The 27,471-nt window shown below is 53.3% G+C and overlaps 1 protein-coding gene across 3 annotated transcripts; it reads right to left on the minus strand.

Annotated features, from left to right (window-relative positions):
- Nucleotides 1-542: 542 nt before the first annotated feature.
- Nucleotides 543-27,239, minus strand: ADORA1 (adenosine A1 receptor). Of its 3 annotated transcripts, none has more exons than XM_069770759.1 (3): nucleotides 26,993-27,239; nucleotides 26,174-26,559; nucleotides 543-1,512 (listed from the first exon to the last, which is right to left on the minus strand). In XM_069770759.1, the coding sequence occupies exons 2-3, from the start codon at nucleotides 26,512-26,514 to the stop codon at nucleotides 879-881; spliced, it is 975 nt and encodes a 324-aa protein (XP_069626860.1). In that variant the 5' UTR covers nucleotides 26,515-26,559; nucleotides 26,993-27,239; the 3' UTR covers nucleotides 543-878. The 3 variants fall into 3 exon arrangements, with proteins under 3 accessions (XP_069626860.1, XP_069626858.1, XP_069626857.1); XM_069770757.1 differs by lacking the exon at nucleotides 26,993-27,239 and adding an exon at nucleotides 26,740-26,889; XM_069770756.1 differs by lacking the exon at nucleotides 26,993-27,239 and having other exon boundaries at nucleotides 26,174-26,648.
- Between the last annotated feature and the right edge of the window lie 232 nt (nucleotides 27,240-27,471).

Consider the following 27,471-nt stretch of genomic DNA (forward strand, 5'->3'; position numbering starts at 1 on the left):
GAGGAGAGAGAAGACACATGGAGGGGACACAGCTCCCTGGTTGTAGCTTGCAGGGGTGGTGGTGTTGCTGGGGTCCATGGAGAGCCACTGGGCAGCAAAGGGTACTTCTTCCAGAGTACTCTGGGGTTACGCTTAAGGGTTTCCTGTCCCCTCTACCTACCTCTCTGGTAGTGTTGAGAGTTGGAGACTGACCCTTTGCTCTGTGGGGATGGTGGGTTCATCACCCTGTGGGTGCTGGCATTGCCATGGTATGCCTTTTCCTATCTCTTCCCATGTCTCAGCCCAGCTCACCTCTCCCTGGTTATAGAGGAGAAACAAAGGGCTTGAAAGCTGCCAGCTTCAGAGCTGCAGAAATCACATTGCCCTGGGCTCTCCTGGTTATCACCAGCTTCACTCCCACCAGAGCATCCCTTTGCCCTAGTGCCCAGGTACCCCCATGGGTCCATGAACGCAGGGGCCAGAGCGCGATGTACTCCCAGCATCATCGACTGTTGTGCTCCAAGGAGCCAGAGGTCTCCATCAACGGCAGAGGACCTCCTGGGTAGTTTTTATTATTTTACTTTATTTGCATGAAGATAAACTGCGCCTTTGTCTGTACAATTTCTCCTTAAATACTTGGCAACCCTTAAAAAACTGAAAACCAAAAACAAACAGGCAAAAAAAAAAAAGGAAAGGAACACTGCAGGCTACAATATCAAAACAGTACGATGCTTGTGAATAAATAACCGCCTGCGGCAGCTGGGGGACATGGCTGTTCAAATTGCACAGGGCTGGTGAACCCAGCCCTCCCGGGTCCTCACTACCCCTTCTCCTAACAGCAGGAACAGTGGCCAGATGGGGACTGGGTTGGAGAACCCCTCTCTGCTCTCTCCCAGCTCCTAGTTGCCCAGCTCAGCCATGGTGGTGCTGGCGTTTTTGTTGGTTTTGCAGCAGAAGTACTGGTTCCAGATCTGCAGGAAGGCTGTCCGGAACTTCTTGATCCTGAAGGCATAGACGATGGGGTTCATGGCCGAGTTGCCATGGGTGAGGAAGATGGCGATGTAAGTGAGGATGTGTGGTGTCTCACAGGATGGGCAGAACAAGGTGATGCAGTTGAGGACGTGCAGAGGGAGCCAGCTGAGTGCAAAGAGGAAGAGGACCAGTGCTAATGACTTGGCGATCTTCAGCTCCTTCCCATAATACTTCTGGGGGTCATTGGAGCTGGAGGAGACCTTCTTGTTGAGTTGTTTGCGGATGAGATTGAAGACTTCCAGGTAGATGAGCAGCATCAGCAACAGAGGAGGCAGGACCCAAACGAAGAAGTTGAAGTACACCATATACTCCATGCTGATGACTGTCTCAAACTGGCACTTGATGACAAACTCTGTGTGGCTGGCGTTGAGCTCCTGAGTCCTCCGCATCTTGTTGAGGTTGTTCCAGCCAAACATAGGGGTGAGTCCCACCAGAAAGGAGACGATCCAACAGCAAGCGATGGCCACTGCTGCCCGCCGGGGTGTCACCACGCTCTTATACCTGTGGAAGAGACAACAACCGCAGGAAAGAATTAAACACAAGAAGAATGCTCTGCCTGGGGGTTAAGACTGCTCCACATGGGATGGCAGTGCCCCTGCTGAGATGGCACAATGCTCCTCACTCCCTTCCTTGGCAATCAGTAACAGCTTGTCCCGATAGATATGTTAACAGACTGGTTTCTATATATGTGCCCTGGGGAACCTCACCCTGTCTCCCACCATCACCCCCAGCCCCAGGGATGGGCAGAGACCTCAGACATGATCCTGGAGCTCTGGGGCTTGATGCCAAGCCAGGAAATGCATTAGCGACCTGGACCGTGGCCGTGTGGTCAATCCTCATATCTAGGGGGGTTTCATGTAGCTCCGGCAGCCCACCTTACACCTGAGCTCCCTACACCCAGAGCAGCAGGTCACTCTTTTCTCCCCCCATGCGCCAGCCCTGCTGGCACCTTGTCCCAGACAATTCCCCGTGTGCCGGGGGAGGAAATCATCAGCAAAAGCATCCTCTGGGACCTACCAGGCTGGAGGAAGGATCCACCGGTGCTAATGGACCTCCTGGGGAAGCTTCTGGGCACAGCCTGTTTCATTTCCTAATGTGCTGGGCCAATCGACAAAACCCTCTTTCCTGATGGGCTGGTGCCAAGGGATGGAGGAGGAGGAGGAGAGCCGTTCTGCGGCTGGGCTCTGCTCCCTCCCTGATGCTACCAGAGAGCACACTGGGGCTGGGCTTGTCTCTCCAGAGCTCTCCAAGCGGGAAGTGGAGCCTGATAGATTGATTTTTTTCCCCCTGGCCCTCAAAGGAAATCTTCTCCTTGGAGACCGAGAAGATTCACAGCCCAAGTGTAATTGCTTTCCACCAGAGGGGATTGAACAAAGAAAGTTTTTCTGACTGTTTACTGGGTTTTTCAGTGATGCTGGTGTTAACCTGGCCATGGGGACCACATGGAGGTGGCTGGCAAACCTGGATCTCCATCCTGATGCTCAGATCTCCCTGCTGCATGCCTGCAACCTTTACCTGTGGTGGAAAAATGGAGCATTTTGGGGCTTTTTAATAAAGCTAAGGACCCAAACCCACTCTCCCTCCCCCTTGAAGGTCCCTTCTCAAGACCAATCTAATGGGCAAGGTGTCAGGCTGGGAGCATAGAGGGGCACAAAGTGGAGGAGGAGACACTGGTCCCCACGAGTCCAGAGGGTCCAGAGCCACTGGTCACCAACAGCTTTCCTGAATGAACCCCCTCTGGTCTGGGAAAAGATTCCCAGCATCCAGGAGGCAGCCAGGTCCCGTGGGAAGGAGGTAGCAACACGGGCTGCTGTTTCCTCTGAGAGCCAAGGCTGGAGCTGGAGATTGATTTATTCCTTGTGGGGAGGAGAGAGGGCAGAAGACCCTGAGAAAGGCACAGGGCAGGGAGAGCTGGGGCACGGGGAGGGTGAGGAGTGGTGGGAGAGCACCAGTGCCGTGGACCAAGTCAAGGGAAGGGGGGGTAATGGGAGCAGCGGGTGGCAGAAGGATACCAGAGGCTCCCAGGGGGTTGTGTGCTGGCCTGTGCACCCCACGTCATGAATAACAGGTCCTTGGGGAAGGCTGATGTGCCCTTCCAGCTGTGACACTCCACTCCCCCCTCCTCAGGCTCCAGCAGCTCAGTGGGGTGACACTAGAAATAACAGCACTCCCGCCCCCCAGCTCCTTCCCTCTTTGCAATCCCTGCAAGCTGTGTCCCACCTCCCCACTCTCGGGGGTTTCTAGGGTCTTCTACTGATTTTGCTGAACGTGCTGCTGTCTTGGGTGCTCCCTGCCCTGCAGAGCTGTGTGACAGCCATCACCGGAGAGACAAGGCTGCTGAGCAGCAGAGGTGCCACCATAGTCCCCAGACATCCTCCCAGGGCTTGCAGCCAGCACCCAGGAGTAGCTCCCAGAGCACCCACCCCTTCTCCCCCTGCCCTCATGCCTGGGTTGGTGCAGCAGACAGGACAGAGTGTCCTGAGTCTCAGAGCACTGAGACCCTGTTGTTAGTCATGAACCAGGGTTGGATCAGAGGACACAGTGTTCACTCTTGCAGCCAAAGCAGAAGGGATGGGGAACGGCTGCAGGGGGCCCAGCCCAGACGGCCCTGGCCCCCTGCAGCTCCAGAACATTGCGTGTTGTTGTAGATGGCTATCAGGACAGCTGCGGAGGTTGTGCAGACCTCAGGTCCCTGGGTGCATGCAAGCTCACATGGTCCAGAGTGTGTAACACACACATAGCAGAGCAATCGCCCCACACACTGCTCATCCACCTCCACACTTCGGTGCATGTCCCTCCCTCCTCCTCACTGCACATCTGTCCTCACTGCACATTCATCCCTCCTCACTTCACATCCATTCCTCCTCGCTGCACATCCATCCCTCCTCACTTCACATCCATTCCTCCTTGCTGCACATCCATCCCTCCTCACTTCACATCCATTCCTCCTCGCTGCACATCCATCCCTCCTCACTTCACATCCATCCCTCCTCGCTGCACATCCATCCCTCCTCGCTTCACATCCATTCCTCCTTGCTGCACATCCATCCCTCCTCGCTTCACATCCATCCCTCCTCGCTGCACATCCGTCCCTCCTCACTTCACATCCATTCCTCCTTGCTGCACATCCATCCCTCCTCACTTCACATCCATCCCTCCTCGCTGCACATCCATCCCTCCTCACTTCACATCCATTCCTCCTTGCTGCACATCCATCCCTCCTCGCTTCACATCCATCCCTCCTCGCTGCACATCCGTCCCTCCTCACTTCACATCCATTCCTCCTTGCTGCACATCCATCCCTCCTCACTTCACATCCATCCCTCCTCGCTGCACATCCATCCCTCCTCACTTCACATCCATTGCTCCTCGCTGCACATCCGTCCCTCCTCACTTCACATCCATTCCTCCTTGCTGCACATCCATCCCTCCTCACTTCACATCCATCCCTCCTCGCTGCACATCCATCCCTCCTCACTTCACATCCATCCCTCCTCACTTCACATCCATTGCTCCTCGCTGCACATCTATCCTTTCTCAATACACATCCACCCCTTGTTAATGCACATCCATCTGTCCTCTTCACTGCACATCGATCCCTCTTTACTTCACATGGATGCCACCACCCCACTGCACATCCATCCCTCCTCCTTGCTGCACATCCATCTCTGCCACCTTGCTGCACATGCCTGGCCTGACACACACCAGTTCAAGCATCAGGACCTGGCTCTCCCTGCTCCTCGCTTCACTTCACACCGTGAGGTTTAAGCATGGCACTGAAGAAGCAGCCAGCAGCTGAAAGCAAAGCCTGTCTGTGCATCCCCTTGCACGTGTGCACCAGGGTCACAGGAATCATGGCTGAACCTGAAATATCCATAGGAAACAGCAACACTTGGAGCTGGGGCTTTTGTTCCTTTTGCTCCTTCAAGCAACAAGCCAAGGGCAGAGCCAGCTGCAGCAGCCTGCGGGGAAACATGCTCCCCGGGGGCCCATGGGTGCCCACTGTCCCCTGTCAGCCCTACATGGAGAATGACAAAAGCCATAAAATGACTCCTCTGTCCACCCCACAGGGTCTGACCATGCAGCTCTTATGGGGCTCAGCTGCTCTGAAGGCTGCAAACCCTAAAGCTCAACCTCATGGCATAGGGCGTTTGGTGGGGTGTAATTAGCAGAGGGGCCAGGGACAGACTTTGCTGTTCCCGTGTTTCTTCCTTGGTTATGTCATAAGGAAAAAGCCTTTCTCATTTACCTCATTTTGCATTAATATGACAGGCCTGGAGTTTGGGATGGGTCTGGGAGGCAGAAGCACTAGAAAATGCTGATAATGGCTCACAATTCATAAATAATCTTATTATTATCATCAGCATTAGAACAATTGCTAGCATCATTGCAATTTTATTACTACTATTATTTTTTATTAACAGCTGCGACTAAAACATCCATGATAATAGTCACCATCATCATACAATTTGGGTTTGTTTCCTTTGTCTGTGGGGTTTTGAACCTGACCATAATTGCTAGTTTTATCTCCTGTCCTCCCTCACTGGTGTTTTTTGCGCCATCCCTTTCCCACAGAGATGGGCATCACCCCAAGTCCTCCTGGATGCCCTGCCAAGGCCAGGAGAAAGGAGCCTGGAGGGAGGACAGCAACTGTCCAACCTCATTGATATCCCAGGGAAATGGGTGGGCAGGAGCTTTGGTTTGGTGTGGAACAAAAATGTCTTTGACGGTTTGGAAAATAACGCAAAGAGGCAAAATATCAATTATTGATAGAGTGCTGTTTGCATCCCCAGAGGAAGTGCAAGAAGTGATGGTTGGAGGCGGAGGCAGACAAATTGTCCCCAGGGGCTGCACAGAGCTAACAGGGAGACATGGAGCAGGCTCCTCAAGGGAGAGGTGCTGCCTCATGACAGGATGCTTCAGGAGATGCTGCAGTCAAAGTTTCTTGGGCTGAGGATGGAGTCACTGGGTGAGATGCCGAGGCCCCTTATCTCCAGGACATCATGAAATGCTCTTTGGGCCCTCACCCCAAGGACACTATCTGCCCCCCTTTCCCGTCACTCATCATTCCCAGACTAGATTCAAGTTCTTCTGCCACATTTTGGTGTGGCCAGACCTCTGCATCCCTCTCTGTGGCAGCCAAGGGAGCCCAGCTCAGCCCAGGACGTGCTCTTTAGGTGTCTGGCACTGGGTGGGCAAAGCCCCCATGGCCATCTTACATATCAAGACACATCTGAAAACAAATGGAGAGTGATGTATTCATTGCATTTATATTGATTTGACTTTTGTCTTGGGGTCTGTCCCCCAGGAGAGAAGAGGGCTCATTTCCTAGATTTCCAACCCACAGGTCAATCCAAATCTAACACACACAACATCTCCTCTTGTTTTGGTTGAAAAAGCTTCAAAGATTCCAGGTCTGGTTTGAATAAAATTTGGTTTTAGTATTTCTGTGAATATCCTTTTGGTCCAGAAAATACTTGCAGTTGTCCAGCCAGCCCCAAGATGCAGCTCTGCTGGTCCTTGCTCTGGTAGAGTTTATTGCAGTACAATTCCTGGGGAATTAATTCACTAATGAAGGCAGGCCATCGCTAATGAAATGAAGCTGGAGCCAACGTGGTAGGAGGAAAGGAGGCCAAGCTGACATGAAGCTCATCTGCATTATGAACGCAGCAAGGAAGAGCAGCCAGAGCATGTTCTGATCTAATTGAAAATCTCTAGACAAAAGTGCTTTGATCTCAGAGGACTTTGGTTTCTGCTCCTTTTTCCTGGCTTCATCTTTGCTTCAGATCTTTCAGTGTCCTGGAGGCCACTGGGTGAGAAAACTCAGATGTTGGTGTTCAGAGCTGCTCATAAACGCGAAGCTGAGAAATGTGAAGTGGCATCCAGGTTCTGTGAGGGGCAATCTCAGCTGCGGCTCAGGGTTGGGACAAAGAGGCCCCTGGGCACGTGCACAAGGTGGGAAGTGCTGCAGAAGGGACACTGCGTGACAGAGGAACCCTGATTATGGCTCCTTTGTCACCTCTAACCCTGGATGTGAAAAGTTTATTCCTTCAGTCTCTTGCTTTGGCTGTTTACCTCCTTCCCTTCAGATCTCTTTTGGGCTTCATTTAGGTGAAAACTCTAAGTTCAAAATTTTGGAGGTTATCAAGGATTTGAAGGTGTATTAAAATGTCTAAAAAGGTCTGTTAGCATTGGCGTAGATGTCCCTTAGCACCAGCTTCCCCCTTTATCATTTGAGTGCATCTCTTAATTTGTTCACATCCCTCCTATGTGACAGTTGGGAGCTTTGCAGCTCTTTGGGGTCAAACACTAGCCGCTCAGCCCTTCACACTCCTGACAGCATCCATCCAACCACTGCCCCAAGTCAACGCTAGTGATTGGCCCAAGTTGTTTGCAAACACAGCTTGAGCTGTTGGATGACTCCCACCATGAAGGCATTTCACACCATCCTGCATCATCCTGGCAACTCTCACAGCCAGAATAGGGGTGACAGGTGGCAATGACAGACTGTGGAGATGATGTGAGAAAACATCTCCTGGGCAGAGGGGTGCCAACACTGTTTCAGCATGTTGCTCTCATGGTCACATCACTTCTGGTTTTCCACCTTGGAAGAAATGTGAGTTTGTGACGCTGGTGGGTGCGTCGCCATGTGAGCGGTGGCCTTGGGAGGGACAGATGTCAACCAACAACAGCCAAAGCTGGTAGCTGGATGGAGCTCTCCATGACAGCCTGTTCCTACAAATGCTCGAAAAAGAAGAGACTGGTCCTATCAGCATCTCCTCTGGGATGCATGAGGGATTGTCCTGATCCCAAAATCCCAGACTTGTTGCTTGTCAGATGCCAGCTGGCAAGTAAAGATGTAAAAAACCTGGTCCAAAACCCATGGAGAGTCTTTCAGGTGAGTCAGAAGAGTATGTCCTTCTGCAGCAAGGACATTGGTTTTGGTTGGTGATGGAGCCACTGTCCTGCACCAAAATAGCCCAGCAGCCTCTATTGGCACAGTATTTCCAGCCTAACATGGACGTCCTACCACAGAGACACTTCCTAGTGCTCCAAAGGGACCAGGAGGACCCAAAGTGCCCTGTGCAATGTCCCATTCCAGCACCTCTGGTTGGTTGGTCTGCAAGAAATTTGAGCTGTGGGAGAAACCTGAGAAGTGCCAGCAGGCCCCTGGGACAAGAGGTGACAGGGGGACATGGTGGGAGAGGACAAGCCAGGTGGCTATGACAAGGCGGTTTCCACCATCCTGACCTCAGACTCCTCGTGTGACTTTGAAGAACTGATTTCAAAGGAGCTGAGGAGGAAAATCTCTGCCTCGCACTGTACCCATGTCTGTTTGCTCAGGGTAAGCAAGAGCTCAGCTGGAGGGGACAGGCGGGTGAGGGCGATGTTGGGTTTTCTACAGGTCACTCTTTCAGGGAGGCTGCAACAGATTCCCATGGCAGGAGAGGCACCGATGGGAACAGACATCTTTTACCCACCACTCATGTGGATGGGGCTGCATCCCAAATCTCCACCTAGAACCTCTCTGGCACCCACTGAGACAGTCTGGGTCAGGGCTGTCCTGCTCCCATCATCACCAGCTGCCCCAGTCTGGAGCATGCACTGGGACAGCCCAGAGGACCGCAGGAGAAGGGTGCTTGGCACTCCCTGAGCTGTGTGCTGCAAGAAGAGGTAGGAGCAGGTGGTCCAAAGCTGGGAGTCTGTGCGGGCGTCCAGCAATAGATGTCCCTGATGGGTGCCAGGTCCTCCCTGCCACACTGCTGCTAATCTCCCTGTGTGCACTAAGCCATGATTTCAGAGGTCACGGCTGCCATTGCAGCTGGAGCAGTGCCCTGCAGAGGTGCAGAGCAGGGCTGGGACCACCCCACCAAGAGTCAGAGAAGGATTTTTCTCACCATTTGATGTCCTTTCTGCTTGGCATCAGCTCTATGAGCAGCTGGCACCTTTCTAATCCCTAGAGCTCAGCCCACAGGTGGTGACCTGGAGTTACAGCAGCTCAACACCCCAGGATCAGCAGAGAGAGGAGCTGGGCATGCCCAGCCTTCTTCTTTGAGGACCTCTGCTCCCAAAACACTTTGGGTCTCCACTGCAGCAAGAGGAGATGGCACCATATCACGAGGCTGTTTAATGCAAACCTTGCCCAAAGCCACCATGAGATTCTGAAAGCATGTGCATGGGTGTGTATAGATCCATAAGTGCACTGGGTTGTGTGCATCACACTGAAGTTCTTCCTGGTCCAGTCTGTGTCCAGGGTTTGGCTTTACCATCCTAAAATGGCAGCTGTCTGTGTAGGAATTATTCTGCAACAAGTGAGTGCAAAGCGCAAGCAGCTACAACTGCGTGAAGCAGCTGGCAAGTCCACCGAACGTTTCTAACCACTTTTAATAGCCAGTAATTCTGTAATGGATAAAGGCAAGGCTGATTATGAGGCTTATGAGAACAAATCCATCATGTCAAAATTGACTGGTCCCCACACACTGAGGCACGGCGTCCCCAGGGCTTTGGTGAGTGCTTCATTTGGTGGTGGGTGAAGCTGGAGCTGGCCACAGATCCAGCAAACGGCAAGAAAGTGACAGAAAAAGGATGTTTTGTGCTTCAAGCTTTGTCAGAGCAGATTGTGCAGGGACCTGGACCATTTGCAGCCCTCCTGGACCCCACAAAGGGTCAGGGGAGATGCTGCTGCCTTGGCGTGGGTTCAGCCTGTCCTGACACATCTCCGAGGACCTTGGAGGCACCCTGGGATCCCTGAGGACTGCAGAGGGATGTGGGCACATCCAAAAGCAGCCCTAGGGAGACAAACATCCCCACAAGAAGCAGGGGAAATAAGGTAGAAAAGGGCTTTGTGGGCTAAAATACTTAGAAATGGGGAATGATGCTTCTACAGGGCAGCCAGGCTGTGTCAGGGTATCTTCACCCTAGACCAGCAGTACACAACATGAAAGTCCATCAGGGATGTCCATCCACCGGATGACTACAAGTGTGGAAAGAGGTGTCCTCCTCTGACTCCAGTGGTCCACAGCGTGGACCCAGAGGCCAGACACATCCCCCCACCTCTGCTGCTCTCTTGATGCTATCAGCCCTGGTGGGACCAAGCCTCAAAGCACACATCACAGCTCAGCCCACCTTGAATTTGGCATCTCCCATGGGGCAGCATTACCCACAGCCTCATGAAGCTGTTTAAGGGCTTGTTTCCCTCCACCTCAATGCCCATACACATGCCCACACTGGCCACCTGTTTTTTGAGTCTAAACCTGCCATATTTTGGGTTCCAGCTAGAGGATTGAGTTAAGTCTTTGCCTGCTGAGCCAAAGAGACTTGTCTTATCACATCTCTGGTCCCTGGTATGTTAGCAGCAGCCACAACATCACACCAGCCTGGATGAATTCATTGCCAAGCAGTTGCACACCCCTCCTGGGGCTGCTCCTGGCCTCGATGGAGAAGTAGCTGCTGGCTGGATCTCTGCAGCCTGCTTTATTTGGGATGTCTGTGCCACTGGACTTCCCGGGCTCTGGCGATGAATCACAACCCATCTTTGGGAACAAACCACAGGCTTCCAGTAACTGCAGAGCTTCTTTCAGATCACTTGCCCAGTTGTTCTTATCTCAGAGGTGGGATGCGAGTAACCTCCACAGCGGCTCCACCAGGGACCGGTGCCAACAGCTTCCCCTTGGGCATCCCAGCGGCTCCCACTGTGACAGGATGCTGCAAGGGGAAGGGGGAGCACGGGAAGGCTGGACATTGCGAGCAGGGAGGATGGAAAGCATGGGGACCTTGCACACATCCTTCCCCTTCAGGCTCTGCCTTGGTGTGGAGGAGATGCTGCTGTTGTCCAAAGAAGGCAAAGGAGCACATGTTGTGCACCGCTGCTCAATGAGAAAGGCAATTTTTCTCACATCCTTCAAGCAGCATCCTTCACCCCAGCAGCAAATATAAATCCTTTGTGCACATGAAGTTAATCTTGTTTTCAAACTGGGCTTGGTTTACAGCCTGTGGCTGGATCTTGACATATTCAAGTGCTCTGTCACTGCATAAGCAGCAATTCTTGGCAAGGACCACTCACCCAGTGCTCAGCCCCCTTATCCCAAATATGGATGGGTGGGGGTTAAGCAGGGGGCTGGGGATGCCCAGGGTATCTGATGTCTGATGGAAATGATCATTTAATTTGTGCCTATTGGGGAGTGCTGCCCTCTAAACCCAGGCAGACCCTTCATGTCCCAAAGGGAGCCGTGAGATCACCTGATGCTGTGGGCAGCACTGACTGCATCCAAGGGTGCTGAGTGCCTGCACGGGGGTAGCCATGCTCTGGATGTGTCACCCTCCTGCCACCATGTGACAGTCCTGAGGGTGCACCCAGTGTCCTTGCTCAATGGGGTACAAGTTGCCCTGAGCCATAGATTTGTGCCCAGGCAGCTCCAGAGCTCCCTCCCAGCTCCAACATGTGTGGTTACAGCCCTCCAGGATTTTCCTGGATCACTGGCTTCTCCCTCCAGGACCCCCGGGTAGGTGGGAGGGAAATGATTTAACACTATTGGCAACGGCTGTAAAATCATGAAATGAGCTGCAGAATCTCAGAACTGGGGGAAAAAAATGAGATGTTCTTGTCTTTTGGCTCCTGGTTTCAGGCAGCAGCATTTTTGAGCATTTCTCTGCAATGCAAAGCATGAGAAGTGCTGCTTTAAAAGAGAAAAGAAACAGAAATTAAGATTCTTCTGTAGCACCAGGACTTTGGGAATTAGGGCACATAGAGAGGAACAGCCCAGTCCCTAAGAGATGGGGGTGATATTATGAAAGCTGGCTACATCACTGATGGACAGCACAGTGTGCCCATGGACTTGTTTTCAGTGTTACCCCTGTGCAATAGATTTACTGGACATTTTTAGTGTCTGTTTACAGTTTTTCTGTCAAAATTAGAAATTTGGTGTGCGAACATCTCCTTGGAGAGGAGTAGGGGTCTGAGTCTAAGGGTGGGTCCTGCACACCCCCATCACATGGCTGAGCCCTTTCTAATGCTGGGAGCAACCCCACCTCCAGCAGAAGACAATTTCTGCAGAGCAAGAAGGTTTCAGGAGAAGCTGCTCAAACCCCACATGCATCCCTCTCTGGACAGTGTGCTGGAGGTGTTTCTCACCCAGCATCGTGGTGGGGAGATCAAGTCATCTGCCCTCGCCATGCCAGACCATCACCCTGTGGATCTGGCCACCTCAGAGATCTCTCACACATCAGCCCTGTCCCTGCCGTGGTGATTAGCTGGGAGCTGATTGCCCAGGCCTGGCTCAGCAGCTGATCCCGCGTGTCTCTGCATGTCACTGTGTGATTAGAGAAGTCAGGGCGATGTACTCATGTAGTACAAAGGAGAAGGGATAAAAGGCAGCTTTGGCTATCTTCAGTGTAAATCCAGGACTTTGCTGGATAAAGCAGTGTTTTTTCAATTACTGTTTGTATTGTACTTGAATTTTTCTATGCATTGCATATTTTTGTTCCCTATGCAAAAGAACCTCTTTGAAATGAGGACTCTGAAAGTCAGCCCCCCCAAAATGGAGAAGGGAGGGGGAAGAGGGGAGGATGAAGAAAGAAGGCAGCTCTAAAAACCACTTAAAATGCCAAATCTGTCAAATGTGGGCTCTATGAGAAATTGAAATGAGATGGCAGATATAAAATGCCTGGTGAGATTGGGCTCTGAGAGCCTCTATGGCTCATACTCCATCCCACAAAATGCTGTGGCTTGCAGAAAGCCAGCCATGCTAGAGGAAGATGCCAGCTAAGGAAGTGTCTGGTGCTATCTATACAGCACCAAGGCAGGTTGCCCAGTGCCATCGTCCTTCCCTGCATGTCACCATCATGCTCTGTGAATGCTGCTAAATCAAAGGGCAAGTCAGTACCCAGAGGAGACCTCCAACCAGGTGTGTCTGAAAAGCACTGAGAGCCATTAAAAGGCAGGAGCAGATCAGAGATCCCAACTAGAAGGGAAATAAGAGGGGTCATTGAGACCTGCTGTTGGAATTTCATCTGCATTTAACAGGACATTGAGCTCTGCTCCCTGGTTAAAAGGGAGGCAGGAAACTGGAGGTAGCATCTCCCATTAAGAGGCATTAACACAGCCATGAAGCAGGGCTGAGGTGGGACTTTAGCTCTCCAATGCTGAAAGACTCAGAAAAAGACATATCCTAAATTACAGCTGGAACAAGAGATTAGTATCAACTGCCTTTTAATTTCTTCTTATTTTACACTTCTGCTTGCTAACCCGACCCCTGATTTTGCAATCAACAACTGAACTCCTCAGTTTCTTAGGCTACAACTTGTTATTGCTGTAGAGGATCCTCACAGCACGATTTGTCGCTGCAAAGGGAACATTTCCCTTCTTGCACTTAGCCCAGTTCAAAGATTAATACATTCAAGACTGAAAAATTGGCTGGAAGCTGACAAAATGAGGGAGGCTGTTTTCTCCGCCCAATGTCTAAATGAGAATTAGGAGAGCCAACAAGATCTAGTGTTTCTAAACCTCAGAGGACACAGTAACCCAAAACAATGAGTTCAGCATCTTCTGTCCAATGCATGTTCCCCCCCTGATTAAAAGATCAATTTCAAATGCAAAAAGCAGTTGGATTAATTTAATTTTTTTTTGCTAATGACTTGGCTATATGTACTTTCAATTAATGAAAATCGTTTCAGAGACACCATTTCGTGCTATAGCTGACTTTTAGCTTCTGTCCAAACACAACTTGCCGCAAAGCTTGAGTAAAACCTCTGTTATTCACCCCTCCACAACACCATAAAAATCGGAGAAGTGAGGATCAGAGCACATATGTGTCAAGTCATTAAGTTATTTACATTGGGATGAATCTGTCCAGTGCAGGTCTATATAGCTATATTCAAATGAAATGCCAAATTGAAAGTGAAGGCTCCAGTTAACACCTCAATCAAATGTTCCCTCACTGCAGAGAAACGATCTTTTGCCAGGAAAACAAATAAAAAGTGCAAATGCAAAGCAAACCTGAAGTTTATTATTTAAACTCTGATTCCTCTTTCATACTTAAAAGATTATTTATTTCCTTGGAGTAAAACTGATTGACCTTGTTGCCTGGAAGGAAGCAGCTCAGTATTTCTATCAGGATGGTGGAGACAAAGAGCTGAGACCGAAGACCAGGAATTGCAGCAAAATGTATCAGCTGGGCATAAATTACACCCTGTGCATCTTCCTAATTACTCTGGCAGTTAAATCCAGGCAAGGAGCAATGGGCAGACATAGCCTGAGCCTGCCCAGGCAGCCTAGCTAGCACAGGGCATGGAGGTGAAGGATGCATGGGCCGGGCAGGATCAAGTCCTCGCCAAGCACAAGGACTGTGCCGGTCCCTGTGAAGCCTGCGAGGGACCTGGCATCCCCCTTCCCTGGTGCAAAAGCGACATGCAGCACTGCAAGGCTGCTGGAAATGGAGGTGCTTTGCTGTGGCTGGACCTGTGGCACTTAGGGCAGGGGTTGGCCTTACAGACGGTGGCCGTCTGCATCACTGGTGCTGTGAGCATCATGGGAGTGGGTGTGAAAGCAAGACAGGGATGGCTGCTGGTATCAGAGCACCCTGAGCTCCCTTTGAGCAAACAGACCCCTCTGAGCCCATAAAGCACCTGTGTCCCAGCAGCGCTGAATGTGGGGATTGATCCCCCTTAAAATAAAGCCCTCTCGCTTGCACCCACACAGGCGTCCCCCTGGCTCTGTGCAGGCTTTGCCGTATCCATCTGGACACAAGCTGTGCTCTAAGCTGTCTCCTAGCCTTGACCACTGGCGAACAGAGCTATTTGCACTGAGAAAAATGAGTGTTTTGTTTTTGCGTGTTACACGGTTTAAGTCACTGAGTGTTGTTATCAGTGCAGAAAAGAAAGAGAAATAATTTAGTCTGTAAGACTAATTATGGCTATGTCTGAGACAGCATTTCTCAGCATCAGCCTCTCGGTGCTTGCAGAGAGTTTGTAGCATCATTCCCTCCGTGAACAGATGGGGAAACTGAGTCGCAGAGCGGGGCTATGACTTGCCAAATGAAGCAAGATGAACTGAGTTGAATGAGAAAACATCCCTGGTGCCAGGAGCTGGCATTTCCCTTATTTGAAGGAGAAGAAAAATCATCCTGGTCTCTGGATGCAGTGACAGAAATGGCCCAGAGAAGGCAGATAGACAGCCATGCCAGTGACGTCCTGGCTTTCTGTGCTCTGGCCCTCCTTTGAGGAGCAATAGAAAGGTGTTATTGTCACCACAGGCAGGGTGTGGAAATGGGACGATGTCACCTCCCTGCCTCTGTGTCCCTGCAGTCCTGCTTGGGCATCACTGTGCCTGGAGGTCTGTGTACAAGAACACCACGGCTGGTCTCAGGGACAGCATAGTTGGAGGCTAGCAAAGAAGACAAGGGAATGGGGCTGGGGAACAAATCCCCTTTCCTCCTCCAGCTCCTTTTTGTGAACAGAGACTTTTGTTCTTAACAAAAATCCAACCAGACCACTCAAGACTGCAGTGGCTGCTGAAAGTGGTCCCCTGCTCAGTGCTGTGGGGCAAAGCCCAGGCAAAGAAGGGATGGGGGAAGGATGGAAAAGGCAACGAGAGATGGGGCAGGGGCGTAAGGGGGAACTGCTGGGTCCCACCGGGCTCAGTGCAGTGAAGGGCAAACCCAGATGATGCAAAACTTCCCAGTGGCTGATCCTGCTCTGCACTGCCCTACATCACCAAAAATAGTCCTTCCTCCCCTATTTGCCCCCCATCGCCCATCTGGCCCTTAGCCCATAGGCAATTGCTGCCTGTGCTCTGTAGGAAGGAGGATCTCAACCCCTTGGGGTTAGTTTATACCCTCTTGCTGATGACATCACCATTGATGTCTCCTGAGTACCCAGACCTGCCCATTGAGCCCCCCTCCAGCTGGAAAGGCGGCTATGTGCCCAGCAGCAGTGGGGCTGGGTGCTGGCAGAGCAGGGGGTGCTCAGCTCATTGCTATTCCGCAGGACACCCCACTAGCTGTGGGGCTTTTTTGTGGCCACCTTGGAGAGCATCAATTGCTCTTTCTTGCAACTGGGCATCCTGTGCAAGAGCCACATGCCTGCCTCAGCAGCTGGGCAGCCGTGCTGCCACAGAAGGCATCTCCCTGCCAGGAGCCCGGACAGCCTCTGGGATGGCTGGTTTCCCATTTGATGGGCTTGAAAGTTCAGGTCACCTTGGATGAGATGTGTTCCAAAAGGACGAGCTCCCTGGGACTGCTCCTCCCAGCCCATCGACAGCCTGCATGCTGGGTTCTCCCCTGCTCTCAGCTCCTGCGTCCATCCCTGCTGCATCTAGTGGGATCACTTTGAAAAATCATTAATTTATCTCCAGGATAAACCAATGCTGTTCATATTAGCTCAGTTGTGCTGGCTGTTGTTTCCCCAGGCTCTGAGATGGTACTGTTGTCCCCAGGGGGACGAGTCTTTCAAGCTGACCCCGTCCCTCCAAGAGTCTCTCGCCTGCATGGTCTCTTCCATGCTCCATGTCCCGCTGTCTGCAGGGACCACAACCCTCCCATGATTCACACCTGGGCTTCCCTCACACCCCTGTGGGCAGGACCCTGCAGGTTTTTTTCCTGTCCTTCCTCCAGCCAGAGGTTTTCTTCCAGCCCATCAGTTTCCTTCCATTCTGAAATGACTCCTGTGTGTGTCATGAAGAAACTCATCTCCCAGGTCATTTCACCACAGTGCCTCCTCCACATTTTCCTCCTTTTTTCCATACTTCTTTGTGTTACAGTAACTTTTCTATCCTCCCTGCCTCCACACCAGAATATAGACCTGCAAATATGTCGACTTTCTGAATTTCAGACCCCTCTCGACTCCCTCATGTCTGCTCTGACTAGTCCCACCAAACACCCCCTCCATGCTGAGGCTTGCACTGTGACCCCTCAGGATGAATCATTCCTCCCCTCTGTCAGGTTGATTTCAAACATGGCCATTTGAATGGAGTGGCTCCATGGCCCCCATCCCTGAGCCTTTGCCCAGCCCTGCCTGCTTTGCCTTGGAGGCCTAGGGACTTACAGATCCCAGGCCACCAAGCCAGGTGGCTGCCATGTCCCCTCAGAGCACATCCCCATGTCCAGTAGTCCCTTGTGTTTGGGTACAAGCTGCTTTGAGATGTCCTGGACAGGAGATCTTGCTGGGTCTGGCCTCACTGACTGCACATTGCAGCTGTGGGTCTGAAGGTTCCTCCAGATCAGATTTTGAAAATGGAGTCTGGTGGGCTTTGTCCCAACTGTCTCCCATCCAAACTCATGGCCAAAATCCCCTTTCTGGTCAACAGAGTCAACCTGGCACATTTAAGACACAGTTAAGCTTATTCTAACACTGCGAATGGGCTATAAAAACCATGCTGTGATGCACCCTGGGGTGTAAAAGGAACTGAGGGTGGCTTGGCTGTTGGTGGCCACATGGCACATTCCCCACCAGAGCAAGACAGATGCCACATGCACGTGCCAAGGGCTGGGCAATGACACGGAGACCAGCCTGTGGCTCCAGAGCTGGTCACTGGGGAGGGGGTTGGTGCTGGCTCTGTGGCAGAGGAATGCCCGAGCCTGCCTGCACACCCAGCCCTGACCCTGTGAGTCACTTATTTCTGCTCTATCACCTGCTCTGGCTGGTGTGGAGCGAAGGTGGGACCATTTCTGTAAAGACTGGGTGATGACAACACCTCCCATTGATGGCATCACATTATTTCATCTCAGGGGTGGGGAAGACCCAGGACCACCCACCAAAGGGCTCCTGCATGCCCCAAGCCAGCTCCAGCACCGGATGGCTGTGGTAACGGCACACACCATGGTGAGCTGGTCCTGACTCACTCCTGACATGCTGCCTGCAGGGCCAGGCTGGGCTGGTGGGGACTGGGCAGGCTGAATCAGCAGCTTTTGCTTTGGCAGAGCCTCCTTCTGTAGGGTGTTTCACTTGTCTTATTGCCAGCAGCTGCACAGGGTCCTTCAAAAGCACTGGACCCCAAGCTCCAATGTGCATCATCATCGCCTCCACCAACCTAGCACCCTTGGAAACACCCCAGTCACTCCAGAAAAGGGAAAACCATCTCTGAAGTGCTCAGTGGTGCTGTTGGAAGTGTGACAGTCTGTCTGGGTGTTCCCAGGTGTTTTTGGGGCTCTGCTGCTCAACCACAGGTCTGATGGACTATCATACCATGGACACAGGACCATCACTCACCTGCAGTGAGGTACTTCACCTTATTCACTGCAGACACCTTGCTGGACACCCCACCATGTCTGGGTGGCCCTGACTGTTGGTGATCCTCATCTTTTGCTTGGTGGGGACCTTATGGTCAGTTTATATTGCCATGGGGAGGAAGAAACACAAGCTGGCTAGTGTCCCATCTGCCCGCTTTGTAGAGTAGGTCCTCTTGGGTTGATGGCACCCAACACACCTGAATGACTGCTATGGAGGTGACAGAGCCTTGCTGCATTCCATCTATCCATCTCCACCTGGTTTGATGTCTGTGTTCCCTGTAGGATGAATTAATGGGCAGGAGCCCCCTCACTGAGGGCATCATCCCTACAGATGTGTCTCAGCCCATTTTGACTCTCCCAGTGGAGGGAGATGCTGCCACTTTTAATTAGGACTGATTGCTGACAAGAGTGACTTTCGGCATTCTTGATTCCAGGCTCTGCATATCAGGGACCTGTAGCCCAGGAGGACCATTTGGCCTCCTGGAATACCCCATTTCATTGATTTACTCCTGCATGGATCACCATGGCATGGGCTGGGATCATGGAGGAGCCTGGCTGCTGGGTGCCCTGGGCACAGTCATGACATGAGACCATCTGATCACTGCACAGTGCATGAACAGAAAGGCCAGGTTGCCCCAGTATATCTCAGCTGCTATACATGCTGTGCCTCAGCCTCTATCCCTGCCTGGTGGGGTCACCCTGAGCGAGCCACGGTGCTGCTCCGTGCCTCAGTTTCCCTGTCTGCAAACATGCTATTGCCTTTGCTGGGAACATACCTTCAAATTTACTGGTGATGCATTGTCAGGGCTTAATGCATTAACCTGAAAATCAGTAGAAATGGGAAAAAAACAATTAAAATATTTCCAGAGCATGATTTTGGGATGTAGCAGGCAAACATCAGCAAGAAGAAGCTGCTTTTGTTCATTGCCCTGCAGCGCAACGCAGGCAGATGTAAGCTCTGCTGAGGAGACAGATGTTGACTCACAGCTAAAGGGGTCAAGGCGCAATGATACTCTGGGCAGATTACCCACACAGGGACCACATCTTGCCCTGCTCAGAGATACAGGAGAAGGGCTGGGATGAGACAGGGTGCTGCTGCCCAGGAAGCCTGTCCAGGGTGTCTGGAGACCATGCATCTCCCCCTGCCCTTTTAATGCAGAAAATTTGGGAATTACCCCAAATATCATCAAGTCCACAACATCCCTACACAGGATTCAGTGCTCTTCTCCCCTTCCCTCTGTGCTACTGAGAACAGAGCATCCCACAGTCAGACCCTCGCTGCAATCCAAGGAGGGGGACACCTGCAAACCCCAGCATTTTCCCTAAGAACCCAGGAGCTGGGGACACTGCTTACAGCCCAAGTCACTTCCCTCTGGCTAGCATGGCAGCATCTGTATCTTTTTCGAGTGACCTGATTTTGCGTCTGTTGGCAAATGCCTCGTGGTGCCGCTGCAGCAGCTGTGCTCGCTCCCGCCGAGCCTAATCCAGACGTCCCCTCACCGAGGGCAGAGCCCTCGTGGCTTTGATCTCTGACTTAGCATGCTCTTGGCTGAAAATTACTCTGGGGATCAGAGAGTCATGCTGAAAACCAGCTCACCTGGGTATTTATCAGGATCTCAAGACCAATATAACCTGCTGGTAAATTCCTTCCCATTTCCAAGGCTCTGAGTATTTTGGTGATACCAGAATTGAGCTCCTGGTCCCAGACCAAAACAGCTTGTCTGTGCACCTTGGATCTGGTTTGAGCAGAGCTTGGTGTGAAAAGCTTGCTCTGATTTAGCACCCACTTGCTGAGCTGGTGCAGGGTGCTGGAAACTGCAGCTTGGAAATAGCCCAAAGTCTCCAGCAAACCTCTCTGGACTGATTTCTGCCTTTTATTCTTCATCCTTGGTTCAGATCTGCCTGTTCCTTAGGAATGAAGGTCTCCATAGATCACCCTTGTTGGCTAAAAATATACCTGGCAGAGGGCAGCAAAGGAAGAAACAAAAGAGGCAGCTGCAAAGACCTGCCAGTCTCCAAAATTTCTCCGGTTTAGGATAAATGGGAGAGTTTTCCTTGGAAATTCAATCTGCTTTTGCAGGAGCAGAGCCTGTAAGGATGGATGGCATCTTTTCATTGACTACTGGAGGTCAAAAGAAACCTAGATGACCTCCTGGGCACAAGAGCTCCCCTGCAGCTCTCCGAGCTCACAGTCCCTGCTCTGAGTCACCTGGATGCTTTTGAAATGTTTCCTCCAAATTTAAAAATAAGCCTTGGAAGAGCCATGGTTTGGCTTATTCACTTGCCTGGCTGGACAGGATCACTCACAGTTGCCCTCACTTATCATCTGCTGTTTTGGCCACACTGGGTAGACACATCTCCAGTCACCTTTGTGTCCCTGGGGACATGTGAAACCCATCATCTGGCCAGCAAATTGCCCTCAGATGGAGCATACATTTCCTTTTCTTAATTTCATCCCATTGGTCTGGGTTTAAACCCTTGTGCCAGTCTGAAAAATTGCTTCTGTGGTTTGATACCTTCCCCCTTCAGTGGGTACTGTCCCCAGGGGACCAGCTCCCACAGGCACTGGGGCCACCAAGCATCCCAGCCTAGCCCGAAACCTCACCATCTCCATACTGGACACATCTGCTCAGTCTCAGAGCCCAACTGTCTGGAAGGTTTCCTGGCAATTAGTGTTGGGAGTGCTGGAAAGATTTCCCATGGGACCTTAGGTGCTTTGGTGCCTGGGAATTTTGGCCAAAGCAGGGTCTTATCCTGATGTCCTACTCATCCTCCCTCCCATGGCAGTGGGGTTCTCATCACTCTCCTGCCAAGACCCTCCATGAACTCTCAGTGGAGGAAAAGGGGGAAAACCATCTCGGACGCATGCACTGCTCCACGACCCAGCTGGCTGAGGGTGACAAGACTTCCTAGGCTTCCCTGTGACCCAGCCCCAGCTGGCCCCATGCCTGCGGCCCTTGGCAGGCCTGGAGAGAAGGGGAAAGAGCGCTGCAATCCCAGCAAGAGCCCGAGTTCAGGCAGGAGCCTGAAAACCAGCAGGGTCAAGGTGGAAAACTTCCCCCTTCCACTGCCAGGTCCATCCAAGAGCTCGCAGGCTACCTGCAAGTCCTCTTCACCTCCTGGCTTGCAGGCACTGCAGTCCAGGGCTGAGGGTTGCTCCTGCCATCCCTGAGCTGTTTTATCTTGAAAGGCTCAGGACAGGGCACTTCTGAACCATGGGAGAATGCCAGCACTGTCTGCAGAACCACCCACAGACCCTGCTTTACCCTGGGCTCTCCCCCTGCTGCACCCCAGCCTCCTGCCCCACCCCGTCCCCCCATTTCCTAGCAATTTCCAGCCTGGTTTGGTCTAATTTCCATGGCTTTGCAGCCTTATGTGTGTGTTCGAAAACTTTAACAGCACAAAATGCAGCTTGCCCTGGCGGGATGCTCCTCCAGATGCTGCAGGATGGGAAGGGCAGGGCTGGGGGAGGGGTGGGGAGGGGCATTCCGATGTTGGGGCCCAGGCACAGAGGGTGGAGGTCCCTGCTGTGCAGTGAGAGACCTCACGTACAAGGGCTCTTGCTACCAGCAGATTTCTCCAGCTTTTATCCTCCTGGCACATCTTTCAAAGTGTTTGGGGAAAGAGCTGGCGGTCCAAGTGAAGTAAACAAGGTGAGGACCCCCAGGGACACGCCAAGACAGGACCAGGCTGCATCCAGCATGACTGGCCAAGGGGCTATGGTTCAGCATGTCCTGAGGACAGCAGCTCTTTCTGCCATGGCCCTCTCCAAAAAGCCAAACGCAGCATCTCAGAGCAGAGACGGGGCCCCTGAGTCAGTAGAGGCTGGCAACAAAGGAACTACATCCCCCCACAAACATCCCCCCGGCACCGTCCCCTCCAGCATCCTGCCGCCAACTGCCGCCACGGGGATGCCGAGGGGCCGGTTCCTGCCGGACGCCCCTAGCTGGCTGCTTCCCCTCCCTTTGAACTCGTTTCATCTTCCCCCAGAGCAGCTGCAAGAGGGAAGTTTGGGTTGCGCTGGGGGACCCCGCTGTGCCTGGCTGGAGGGGACGCCAGGACAGGGGTCCTGCCTTGCCGCCGGGCAGAGAGGAAGGATGCAAGAGGGGAGATGTGAGCTTTTCCACCAGTATGAGGGCCGCAAACCTATTTTAGGTGGTTTCCAGCTGTTTAGAGGGGTTCCTGTGGAGGCTGGGGAGTGTGGTACCCTCTGCTCCAGCCTGCTCAGCCCGAGTGATGCTCTTGCATCCCTCCATAGTCAAGATAAGGCTCCTGAAGGGAGGCAGCATCCTTCAGACCCCAGCAGCCAGGAAGGATGCTACCCAGGGGTTTGGGGCAGAGGGAGAGGGTTTGGTGGGATATCCTGGTCCCCCGATCATGCTGGGTGTGCACTGAGTTTACCTCCAAGAGCAGGAGGAAGGAGGTGCTAACTCAAAGCCTTGCAAGACCCCTCTTCACTCTGCAAAATCTGCCTCCACCTTGCACGAGTGGCCCATGTTCCTCTGTGTTTCTGTGTCCATGGGAAACACAGCCATGGGAGCGAGGAGGATGCCCGAGATGGAACATCGGATGCCACTTGGGCATCTCCCACTGCCATCCACAGACACATTACAAATGTCTTGGGGCATAATTTGCTCAAAACATACTGCCACTAAACACCCAGCCCCAGGGCTGCAAAGCTCCCAATCTCCCCCCAGGGCTCACTTTCCAGCCAGGTGCATGGGCAGTGGATGGGTCCACGTGTTTGCTGGAAGAAGGAGCAAACCTCTAGGTTGTTCTCCCAAGCTCGCAGACCCCAGGGCCAGGGTGTGCATGTGTAGACAGGAGCCGGAGCCGGGCTGCGATGCACCACATTCCCCCCGCTCCCTGCCAAGCTGTGCCTCCAGTCCTGCCTCTACCTAATTAAATAGAAAGCCTGGAAAGTCCAGTGGTGACTTTGCTTCTCCTTCAGAAAACTCTTTCCAGACAATAGTCCCATTGGCTTCTCACCCCAATTGGCCAGTATGTGACTGGGATGTGGCAACCTTTGCACACCCCTTCATGGAACCCGAAATGCAAGTGCTGACTCACTGGGGATCCCCAGAGCGGAGATGGCATTTGTGGGGTGGTTGGCATGAGGACGGAGCAGGGATGCACGGAGCCTCTCTCCTTGCTGCTCCCAGTCCCAGTCAGCTGCCTCTATGAAATGCATTTCCCTTCCCCACTGTTGCCTCTCCCCAAGCCTCGGCAGAGCCAGGGCTGCCTGTGAGTGGATAGCGGGGCCAGCGATGTGGGGGAACCCCATGCACGACAGCCCACGAGATCCCCTTGGCCACGCCAGACCACATGTGGGTCACGCTGGCAAGCACCCACCCTGTGCCAGGCTTATCTGGGGACTTGGCACATGAGCGAGCTGCAGCGTGCACGCTGCCTGCTGACCCTGTCCCCTCCATACCTGATGCTGCCCAGCCATGTGCTGGAGGGGACGTCCCTGCTCTGTGTCCTGCCTGCCCTAGGGATGTGGCTGAGGCAGAGATCCCCCCACATTGCTCCCCACCTGCCTGCAAATCTCTGTGGGATGCCATCGCTGCCCAGGACTGGATGCCATTGCTGCCTGTGGACCTCCAGGGACCTTAGCAGCTCTGCCTGAGGTCTCCCAGGTATGAATGGCCACACAGGTCTCGCTGGAGACCCAAGTCCCACCGAGGTGTCACAGGCTCTTAGCACCCAGCATCAATTTTCATGCCGGTGGGTTTGGTGTTGCAATGAGGAACATCACCATGAAGCCGCGATTTGAACTGTAAAAATGTTTTCAGTATCATCTTTTAGCATCTAGCAACAGGTTGGGAGAAACTTGAGGCATTTCAGATTCAGGGAATTTTCTTTAGTGTCATTTTCTCTCCTGTTTGTGATACTTTTGCTGCTGCTGTGTCCAGGGCACAAAATCACCTAAAATCACTGCATTTGCCAACTGCTGGGAATTCATGCCAGGGAAAGAAGGAAACATCCAGGGATAAGTGAACAGGAGAGCTGGTGAAGCCAAACCTTTCTTGTTGAGGCTACGAACCCTTTCAATATTAAAGTAGGCTACAAAAAGTCAGAGGAAAAATCTCATGACACTGGGTGCTCAGGCACATGATGGGACGACAAAATTCAGGGTTGATATTGCATGAGAAAAACCCACCCATATTATACACAGCACAGAAGGCTCTAACTTAATATTGCTCCCAGTAAAGGTCCTGGGCTCAGGGCAAAAATCTCCCTGAAAAAGCCCATTTGATTCTCAGAGGCAGCAAGGGAGGAAAAAAGACTGTGTTTGTTAGAAAAATGACTGATGAGAGCTAGGCAGTGTTGCTATGTATAAAGCCGCAGTACTCCCACACCTGAACCTATCCCCACCGCGCTGGGGATGCAGGAGGACCAAAAAAGCACCAAGAGCAATGACAGGGTGAGAATCACTTCAGTTACACTGACAGGCTGGAAGACGAGGATTTTTCAGGCTGGCAAAATCACACTTAGGGAGGAAGTCAGGAACAGCCTGCGAAATCGTGTGTGGCTGGGAAGGGGTGGGCAGGGACTGTGGTTTTATCCTGTGGCCCCCCCCTCTGCCTTACACTCCTTCACTGAGCAGTCTCTGCTGGCCATGGCTGCAGGAAAACTCCCAAAACAACAGATCTCTGGCCTGATCCAGTGGATCTGGGGACACCAAGCACTCCAGAACAGCCAGTTGACCCAGATGCAGGTGCCTCCTGTCCCTGTGTCCCTGTACGGGAAGGTGATTCCTGCCCCGGTAAGGGTCCTACACCCATTGGGGTTTGGGCAGCACTTAACACAAGGGGGTTGGGTCCCTTTTTGGGGGTCTTTGTGCTGATGAAGGGTTGTGGACCCCTCCAGCAAAGGGGCTGGAGCCCATGTCTGAACTGCAAAGGGGTCAGTGGGGTGACATGAGCTGGGTGTGTGCTCAGCCATCCTGGCTGAGCTGACTTTTCCAGCAATGCTCTCAGACATGGGAGCCTTCCCAGAGCCAACGAGCCCAGCAAAGGTGTCCCTGCAGCCTGGGCATGTCCTCGGACAGAGCAAGGGGGGCTAGTCACAGTGACTGCACAGCGAGAGGCTGAGCTGGGACACGGGGGCTGCACTCGAGCTTGGTGTCACATCCCCTTCAAGCCCCGCTGACACCCCCCGGTCCCACTGCGGCACCCGGGCCCCATGGCTGCCTCCCCCCAGACCAAAGGGCTGCAGCACCATGCTGGAGGGGAGTGACCTGGCCACAAAGCAGTTAAATATCTCCTCCTGGAGCAGCAGCGTTCAAATACAGTGCATCCCCCTCGTTTATGCCCCATGGTATTTGCTATTGGCTTGGCTTTGACAACAGATACAGATGATGAGAAGGGGAAAAACAGGGAGAGGAGTCATTTGTGGGGCAGCCCCATAGCCAGGGGTCTCTCCTGGGTGAGCCTGCCCCATGAGATGTGCCGGGCTGTCACCTCTGGTCCCTCAAAACCCCAAAGCTGTGTCTCACATGTCCAGGAGCAAGCAGGTTATCACCCCCAGGCTTCTGGGCTCCCCATGGCAAGGGAAAACCTGGGCTGAAGACAAATCTATCATCCCCTTTCCATTCCCTGAAGCACCCTGTCGGTGCTGTCCCATGTGTGGGTGGGACACACTTTGTCCTGGCCACAGGGACCCTGCGAGGGGCTGCCCTGTCCTGCCTGCTGGCTGCCACAGTGTGATCTCTGCCTGCACACCCAGCATCCCCTGAACCCCCAGGCAAAGCTACCAGAGGCTGCAGGATCCCCACTGACCCAGCCTGTCCTGATTGCTGCTGTGGCCAGATATGCCCAGGCAGGCAGCGTGGAGGAAGACCTTTCTCCCAGTGCTTCTCTAAGTTTGGGGCATCCTTGCTCCCTTTGAACCCCCGCAGCAGCCACGGCAGAGCTGGTCCTGACGCATTTTCCTACCTGACCGGGATCTTGACCCGCAAGTATCGATCCACGGCGATGGCCAGGAGTGCCAGGATGGAGCTCTCGGTGAGGATGAGGACGGGACAGGCCACCATGAGGCAACTGTAAAACTCCGTCTGCGGTCCGATGTTGATGATGATGGCCAGGGGGATGACCAGAGCCCCCACGGCCACATCGGCCACCGCCAGTGAGACGATGAAGCAGAAAGTGGCATCCCGCAGCGCCTGGTTCATCTTCACAGCCCAAATGACCAGGATATTCCCTGGCACGGACACCAAAGCGATGAGGACTTCAATGGAGATGTAGGCAGCCTGGAAGGCTGAGACGGGGTGTGCCATGACGCTCCGGTCCCCCCCTGCCTCACGCTGGGGTCCCTCGGTCACCTGCAAAGGCACAGGGAGGCGATCAGCAACTGGCATCGTTAACTGCGCTGTGAGCCGAGATGGAGCCTGTGCGGGGAGGTGGGAAAAAAAGAAACCAACAAAACAACCCCACTCCCGTCTGTGCCGTCCCCTGGGGCTCTGGCCCGCTCCCCACCCCCCCGGGACTCATCCTGCACCCACCTCCATCCCACTTCGCAACCGCTCCCGGTGCTCCGGGGGGAGCGGGAGCCGCCGGCCAGCCCCGGGGAGAGCGGCGGAGCCCCACCGCCCCTCGGGACCGCCCCGGGGCCGTCTGCCGGAGCCCCTCGGGGCCGATGCAACCGGAGAGGAGCCGCCGTTCCCTCCCCCGGCTCCCCGGGCTGCTTCCTCCCGCTGACCTCCACCGCTCCCCGACGGCAGCCGCCCGCCCCTGCCCAGCCCCAACCCATCTCACCTTGTCCTGCAAGCCGAGGGCTTGTTTTGGGGTGTCCTCACCCTAAAATAGCAGGAGCTCTTCACCCGCAGGGGAACGCGGCAGGCATGCTGAGGGGGTGGCCGGAGGGATGCTCGGGGCGCTGGGTACCGGGCTTGCCACCGGCGAACGCAGCTGTGCTCGGTCCCCGGTACCCGGCACCGTTCGGCTCCCGCAGGCTCTGCCAGCTCCCAGCCGGAGCTGGAGCATCACATGGTGCAGCCTTCCAGCCGTTTAAAGAGCGACTGACCCGATTTGGGTCTCGCCGATTTTGGGACCCGTAATCTGGGTTATGGGGAAGTAACCGGGGGAGGGGGCTAGGGGGTGGGGGGGAGTGGCAGGATCGGGAGGGTGAGCGCGGGGGGGAGCCGGCAGCGGGGAGGGAGCAGCAGAGCCAGTACCAGCCCCAAGTTCCCGACACAGGTCGGGTGCTGGTTTTATTACCAGAACAGGTTTTTGAG

The sequence above is a fragment of the Haliaeetus albicilla genome, chromosome 26 (genome assembly GCF_947461875.1).
Source record: "Haliaeetus albicilla chromosome 26, bHalAlb1.1, whole genome shotgun sequence".
NCBI lineage: Eukaryota > Metazoa > Chordata > Aves > Accipitriformes > Accipitridae > Haliaeetus > Haliaeetus albicilla.